The 8,400-nt window shown below is 36.8% G+C and overlaps 1 protein-coding gene across 2 annotated transcripts; it reads right to left on the reverse strand.

Annotated features, from left to right (window-relative positions):
• Positions 1-2,291: 2,291 nt before the first annotated feature.
• LOC115968108 (polyadenylate-binding protein 2-like) lies at positions 2,292-8,155 on the reverse strand. Of its 2 annotated transcripts, XM_031087358.1 has the most exons (6): positions 7,932-8,155; positions 7,704-7,815; positions 6,877-6,947; positions 3,160-3,351; positions 2,685-2,809; positions 2,292-2,558 (listed from the first exon to the last, which is right to left on the reverse strand). In XM_031087358.1, exons 1-6 carry the CDS (start codon positions 7,992-7,994, stop codon positions 2,510-2,512), a joined length of 612 nt encoding a protein of 203 aa, XP_030943218.1. In that variant the 5' UTR covers positions 7,995-8,155; the 3' UTR covers positions 2,292-2,509. The 2 variants fall into 2 exon arrangements, with proteins under 2 accessions (XP_030943218.1, XP_030943219.1); XM_031087359.1 differs by lacking the exons at positions 6,877-6,947; positions 7,704-7,815; positions 7,932-8,155 and adding an exon at positions 4,738-4,980.
• Positions 8,156-8,400: the final 245 nt, after the last annotated feature.

The raw sequence follows: 8,400 nt of genomic DNA on the forward strand, positions 1-8,400 counted from the left end.
AGGCGGTTTCCTAAGCAATCCCCACCTACACCATGAGCTGTTTTCAGCTCCCATAAGGTCTATGTGAGGATCTTGAGAGTATGACAAGGAGTTTCTGGTGGGGCCAAAAACACCATGAAGCAAAGATGGCTTGGGTCGGTTGGAAACAAATGTGTTATCCGAAGTCAAGAGGGGGTTTAGGCTTCCGGAATTTGCAAGCCTTCAACCTCGCCATGTTGGCAAAGCAAGCTTGGAGAATTCTTACCAATCCAAGTTCCCTTCTTGCCCGTGTTCTCAAGGCAAGATATTTTCCCACCGACGACATCCTTTGTGCAACGCTTGGTTCCTCATCATCCTACTCTTGGAGGAGCATTTTCAATAGCCTTAGGGTTATTAGAAAAGGTACCCGGTGGCGGGTGGGCAATGGGAAACAAATCCACATATGGGATGACAAATGGCTTCCTACTCCTTCCACACACACAGTCATCTCCCTTCTTGTTAGCCTCCCAACCTATCCGATGGTGTCCTTTCTCATTGATCCGGCCACAAAATGGTGGAGAGTTGATTTGATTAGAGCCGCCTTCCTCCCCTTTGAAGCTGATGCAATTCTAAAAATCCCTATCAACCACTCTCTTCCTGATGACAAACTGATCTGGATGGGGAACAATCGGGGTGAATTTTCTGTAAAAAGTGCGTACCATGTTGCCCATGGCTTGGTTGAAGCAAAGGAAGAAGTGGAATGTTCAAAGGGGGACCCACTCAAGCCTCTTTGGAAGAACCTTTGGTGCCTCAAACTTCCTGCAAAGGTTAAAATCTTTGCTTGGAGGGCCTGTGTCAACGGGCTGCCAACAAGGGAAAAGGTTTGCTCTCGGGGCATCACTACTAGCAATGAATGTCCAATATGTGGTAAGGAACTTGAAACCATCCACCATGCTTTGCTCCATTGTGAATTTGTTAATTTGGTTTGGAATTACTGGTCTGAGTTTCCGCAGATGATCCAAAGGAATAAATGGACATTCCATGATTCGGCCTTGTACATTTTAGCACATAAGCCTTCCACTGATTTGGAGCTGTTCCTCACTGCTGCATAGGCAATCTGGTTTAACAGAAACAAAGTTACACATGATGATAAATGCTCTTCCCCCTCTCAGACTTGGCAGATGGCCAAAAACTTAATTGAGGAGCTCAATGACGCGGTAAATATTGACTTATTCACTCCTAGACCCTCTCACTCAGCTGGCTGGTCTCCTCCTCCACCCGGTGTCTTTAAAGTCAATGTTGATGGGTCTTCATCTGATCTCGAAGAGTCATCCAACGTTGGAGTCATTATCAGGGACTGCAAAGGCCAAACCGTTGCTGCCTTCTATAAGCCTCTTCAGTCCCATTTCTCGGCTGATCTGGTAGAGGTGTTTGCAAAGGAGCAAGGTATCTTGCTTGCTCAAGAGTTACAGCTCTCTCAGGTTATGTTTGAAAGGGATGCTCTCTCAGTGATCAATGCCATTAACGACTCTGCCTTTGGAACCCCATACGGGCACATTATTCAGGACATTTCTCATGCTCATCAATCCTTTGTTTTCTGCTCCTTCAGGCACCTCAATCGGGCTTTTAATGGTGCAGCCCATGAGCTGGCCCAGTTTGCCCGTTGTAATAGGACTGTCCACTTGTGGAAAGGGGTTACCCCTTCTTTTCTAGTTCCTATTGTACAAGCTGATATGCAGCACTAACCTGCCTGGCAGGTTCTCTTTGTATCCCCCTTTTATTTGCAATGCAATATTATTTTCCCTTCAAAAAAAAAAAAAAACACTCTCTCACAGAGAACAGAGAACTCAACATTGGTCACAACTATATTTTCATCTACCATTTAAACATGGGCATTGGTGTCCTAATTCTGGATATCATAGTTATCAAAACGTGAATTGTATCGTGAATCAATTATTTATTTATTTTTTTTGTATCGTGTATAATATCATAAGATATACAAATACCTAATTAAATTTGTAAAAAAAATATTATAGATATACACTGGTTGTTATACATAACGTCTCCCAACATTTAAATGCAACGAAAATTACAAACCTATGCTTCCGGTTTCTGCATAAATAATCAATTTACTAGGCAGGATAACAATAGCAGCAACTAATTTTTTATACCCTTCCTCCAATTTCTCTTAAAATCTATGCAAACTCACCATATTCTGTGAGTTCCAAAACCAGGTCATATCACATCCTTAATTTCATGTAATGGGGTATGAGCAGCAAGAAATAGCTAGCCAAACCAAACAAGCTAGCAGTAGCAAAACCTGCAATGGAAGCTTCCCTGGGAAATTCCAAACAGTAATATATATATAACATAGGAAGCATAGCAGGTGCAAACATTAAATCTATACTGTTTTCAATGAACTGAACAAAATCCTCAAATCTCAAACAATTAACCACATCAGCCTAAGTAGCACAAATCTCTCTTACATCTATCCAACATTATCCATGAGATGACATATGGAAGCATATCTGTCTCAAACAAAGATGAATGTTCAGAAGTATGGACTGTAACGCATTGGCATTCTGAATCTTGGAACCTTCCTGCATCATAAATATTTTTGATGATTTACTCAAAAGATTTCAGGGAGTGCAGTCAAATACCAAATCTAGGAAAGCATAGGGAGCGGGAGAAAACGACCAAGAGGAGGCAACCGTCAAGAAGCATACCCATATCCATAAGGGGAGAATACAAAGGGAGCAGGTATAAAGGGGCTTCTGGATCGCATATTGGGGTTGGGTCGACGAGCACGATGTGGTTTCATCCCAGGTACATTGGTCCGTTTAGCAGTCACCTGCAAACACATTAAAAAGGTTCACATGGTTGAAAAAATAAATAAAGAGAGTATGGACCTTGCACCTGTAAAGGTTAAAAATCAAACACAAATCAGAACTGAAGCTCCAAAATCAGAATAATAATAACAGAGACCCTAAGTTAGTGCACCACCCATTTGTGTATAATGGTGATATTTTGTTGTAATTTAGACCGTTCATTAGGTTAAGCATCTCTTTACTAGAAAAATAGTTATTTTTCTAGAAAAATAACTTTTGAGTGAAAATTATCCTAATCCTTATTTGTACTTAAGAAATTTAACAGAAAAAGAGTTATTTTTTGATGGGGCAGATGGAAAACTGCTGCTTTCACCTTTAATTGACGTCCATGTAGTTGAGATTCATTCAGCTGGAGAGCCAATTCAACAGCCTCTACTTCAAGGAACTCCACATAAGCATAACCCTTTGGTTGGCCATACTTGTCAGTCCGAATAGTGACTCTGTTCACTGTACCACATGTCTGGAAATGCTGTTGTACTTCTTCAGGAGTACATGAATAATCCACCTGCAAACCCAGTTTGAGCCCAAAAGAACAATTTTGAAAAAGAACCAAGCAAAGAAAACAGAACAATCGAATAATAAGCCTAATAGATCAATTTAGTGTTACAACTTACCTACAAGACAAACAGTGAAAACCAACTGTTACTAGTACAACCAACTACTTAACTCATTTGAGCAGAAAAACTACTTTAACTCTCCATTACATCAGATAAACTTCCTCCTCTCACAAGAATGGGTGGAGGATGAGATTGTGGATTCAAAACCCATTTTGTGCACGTGACTAACTAATAATAATAATAATAAAGATGCATTAATCTGATTCAGAAAATGTCCAATTCTGATGGGGTTTGAGAGATACCCTGTCCAATTCCCACCATCCCCCTTCCCTATTTGTCTAGAAAAAAGCTAAGAAAATAAAATAAAATTTACAATTCTGGCTTACAGGGTTCATGCAGCCAGAGTGGTCTGGTTCTCAAATTGAGGTAACAAGCATGTTCTTTACCAGCGTTACTTTTAAAATAAGACGTAAATGGTTATAATTAAGCCTCAATCCCAACCCTCCATCGATGTCCTTACCACTTTTTGCTTGATTCACTTGGATGAGTTTCCCACACCAATTTTCTATGAAATTGATTTAGGCTGAAAATTAGATATAGCATAGGTATAAAACAAACAACATACATTGTCACCAAATAGGCCGTTCTTAGGAAACCTTAGATTTTCCACCAAAATATAAAAGATAGACAAAGATAGCTACTACCATATCAAAGGAAGAAAAGCAAAATTGGGGAATCTTGATCACAATTAACATTTAATGTTTTGGGTTAATTGAACATTTTACCTAAATATTTAAAGCTACAATGGGCCTAAAGTTTCTCATAGAATTTCTGATAACAGTTACATCAGATGATGACGAACAAAATCTAATATAGAATTCCCATGCCAAAACTACATGCACATGATTTGTAAGGTCTCTGGACAAAACTTTAATGTAAACATTTGTCCCCTCAAAAAAGCATGTAAAATCTAAAAGTATTTTGAGCCAAAAATTAATAAAACTTTGAAGGTTCAAGCCTCAAGGTCCTTGACACCAAGATAATATGCTCAAAATAATGCCAAAATATATAAACTAACTGCCCATGGAACTTCTAGAAATCAACAGGATAATTATTGACTGTTTGACATATATTAACTTTTTTTTGCTTTCATGTTTGATATATATCAACTTTTTTTTTTGATAGGTTGTTTGATATATATCAACTTGTTTGGTTATTTTAGTGATCTTCTTTTCAGTAGTAAAAAGAAAAGCAAATAATAAAATTGGAAAGATATAGAGATCCCCATTTATTCCAAGTGAGGGGGAAAAAAAAGGAGATCCAAGACCCCTCACCATCGATAGCAAAACACTTAAACATTCCTCGAGCAATATTCACCACCAAAAGCAGCAGCTGGCTTTGCAAATAAGACAGATATACCCAAGCCTACTCCTTAATCTTCAAGGCACATTACACCTCACAGCTGCTTGAGTCTGGGTTAGGAATCTTGAACAATATCTGTTCCTCTGACCATCCCAGCCCAAGTAGCAGTGTTTACAGCAACAAAAGTGATTATAATCCAGTGCTTTTTTTTTTTTTTTTTTTTTTTTTAATATTTATCTCCTCCTTTCCAAATGGCAATTGGTGAGATGCTTCTTTCACATTGTTTTTTTTTTTCTTCTCTTTCCCTCCTTTTCATTACTTTTATCTTCTCAAATTTTACTTTCGGGAACCTTCAATTTTTTATTTTTTTTTCATAAAAATTTTAACAACACTCATTATTGTTTTTTTCTCCTGCATTCCTATATTTCTTTTTTGTTCTCATTCTTTTTTCCCCCCCTTTTCTCTTTCTGTTGAATTTCATTAATTATTTTCTTTTCCTAGCCCAGCTGTATTTCATCAGAAATACTTCGAACCCCAGCACCAGTTAATCAGAAAACTTGAAGAATGAAGCCTGACCTGCGATTTTAGTCAAACACAAAGTCAAAGCAAGATACTGAAACTTAGAAAATCCTAAGCGCACGTTCACACGCATATCTCAACTCAGAATAATCAACAAGAACATGAAAAATCATGCCCATCTAGTCAAATGGATTAAGTTCACTTAATATAGTGCGATTTCAGAACTCTTCAAGGATCGGAGTAGCTAAATAACTCTAAATTGATGGTTTTCTTAGCAGCCAAATACAACTGCACAAGCATGGAAAACACAAACAACATGAGAAGGCCAGTCTAGGATCTCAATCAAACTCACAAGATGACCATAATAACCAAAACAAAAAGGAACAATTACAAGAAACTCCAGGGTTGAAGCACAAGTCCTTTCTTGAGGGGACAACAACCAATGGATAAGTTGTTATCCAAGTTGAGGGAATGAAAAAAGGTAGAGGAAGACCAAAAATCACATTGGTAGAAGTAATAAAAAAGGACACGTCAATTAAGTGAGTAACGGAGAATATGACTTTAGATAGAGAAAAATGGAGGCAAAGAGTACATATGGTCGACCCTAACTAATATATTAAGGATCCATAGATGACTAAAAAATTTTGGGACCAAGGTTTTGTTTGTTTTTGTTGTTGTTAATAAGTTGTGATCCAATAGCAAGAATCATTGGAACCAAAACCAGACATTTAAGAAAGGATTACTAACGCTGTTCAGATTCTGTACATCTAAAACAATTGACGAATTCGCTAATCCCCTATGGCATTTAAAAATTTTCAAAATATTGTTCAATTTTACTGTTTCAATCCAACATTTTAGGGCCTGTTTGATACCTGTTAATAGGAACAGTAAGAGGGATGAAGAGGGGAAGGGAAAGGGAAAGGAGTGCATCTATTCCTCCTATTGTTTGGTTGAAAAGGGGAGGATTGGAAGGAGAGACATAACCTTGTAGTCAAAATGTCAATTATGTTGAGCATGATAACAAATAGAGCATGTTTCTGGTTTTTGTTTCCAGTTAAGGACAAACAGAACCACTGAAAACATGTTTTATTTTTCTTCTTGCTCTCTATAACAATTTTCAAAATTTGTTTTCTAAACGCATATACAAATAGGCCTTACTCTCCTTTTACCATGTTTATATGGAAGTTGAATGTTAAAGTAGAATCAAGAATAAAACATTTAGATATTATTCCCTTACTCTTATAAACTTACTCAAGCACAATTCCATGCAAAGTGTAAGCATGTAGTGCACAACCTATTACAAAATAAGAGTACCAGCATATTCCGAAAAGGTTAATCTAGCTGCATTCGGTGTTTGAGCAGGAACTCTACCTGGCTTTAAATTTAAATTATTACCTAAGTCAAACTTTGAAAAACTTCCATTTTAGTTCCAGCAATATACTTTCCTAATATATAGTCCTATTTTTTATTAACTTAAATTTTCTAATATGAAGAATAGTTTTTCTTTTCAGGATTCCATTTTTATGCTACTTGGAAGGAACTCAATTCTACAAAGCCAAAACAACACATTATATAATAAAAAGGGTACTTACATTGCCAACAAAAACTGATCGAGAATCCACTTCCTCTCGATTTGCCTGTGATGCAGCTGCACTAGCAGGATCTAATTGCACAAGGATATATTAAAAAACATATAATTTTTTTTATTAAAAAAAAAGTGGAAGAGGAAGAACAAAAAAAGCAAGAAACGTACAGAGATATGTGTGAATGTAGTCATCATCATCATTAATATAAAGTGATACAGCCATCCATGTACACCAATGAACTCAATGCCTCTATCTCAACTGGCATTTTCTCCCCTTATAAGTTATAGCCTTATAGGTGGAGGGATGCATGTGTAACTTACCATTAAAACTAAATAGCCATCCTTTTTTTTTTCCTCTCTAAAATGAGGTGTTAAACTTCTTAAGCTTATCCACAAAACATTTTTTTTTAATTAAACACAAAAAAATTCCCCTAACATTATGACCAAATACACTACACTTTTACGGGGTTTAGCAGATGTGATTGCAGCAACATATCGCTCAAGCAAAAGGCACTCGCCATAGCACATCTCTTAAAGGTGTTGCTCTATATATTTCATTTTTTGGATAAAAGAATTAGCTCAGATAATGAAAATTGATAAAAATAAGGATTTTGGGACTCCAAAAGGCTATCATCCTCAGAACCCATGATTCAAATTGAAACCATTACACCAATCTGAGGTATATGCTCCGACCCATATAATGATAGTACTTCAATCTTTAACATTTTTCTTATATTTGTAATCAATTTCAGTAAAAATTATAATCTGTGACATTTTGAAATTAAACCCCCCCCCAAAAAAAAAAAAAAAAAAAAATACAAACGAAGAGAAAACCTTGAGCAGAACCCATCTGGGATTCGACCTTGGCTTGCATCTCACGCAGTGCAGCCGCTTCATCCTCCATTTCCTTCAACCGTTTCTTCATGTCATCCACATCCACTCCCTCCTGCTTTTACCATTTTTTTTTTTTGTTTTCACAATTAGGGTTTCGATTAAAAAAAAAAAAATTGAAGCTAAAGGGTATGAATGAATCGAAGAAAGAAGAGGAAAAAAAAGCATTACCGCTTCATTGGTGTTGTTGGTGTTTTCTGTGTTAACCATGTCTAGATCCTCGTACTCCTCCATCTCTCTCTCTCTCTCTCTCAAAAATGGAAAAAAATAGAGAGTATACTCGCAGGGCTCTTCCAAATCTTATACTGCTTGCTTGACACTTGCATGCCACGTGCCAAGTATGCTCCCCGATCTTAATGATGAAATAGACTCTCTATTTCAAGTGAAATTGAAAGGATCTTGTTCCACCAATCCCACTCATACATTTAAGACTCCACAATTTTTACATGTGGTATCAAATCCTTGATATGAGTTGTTGGTGTTGCTTCCAATTCTAATTTCTTTCAAATTCAATTTCACACGTGCAAAGCTTTTTTTTTTTTTTTTTTAAGTAACATAGGATTTGTTTGGTAGGGTAGTTTGAGTAGTGTTGTTTGCAGTTTTTTGAAATATGTATTAATGAAAAAGTGTGTAGAAATGT

Source organism: Quercus lobata, chromosome 11 (assembly GCF_001633185.2).
Source record: "Quercus lobata isolate SW786 chromosome 11, ValleyOak3.0 Primary Assembly, whole genome shotgun sequence".
NCBI lineage: Eukaryota > Viridiplantae > Streptophyta > Magnoliopsida > Fagales > Fagaceae > Quercus > Quercus lobata.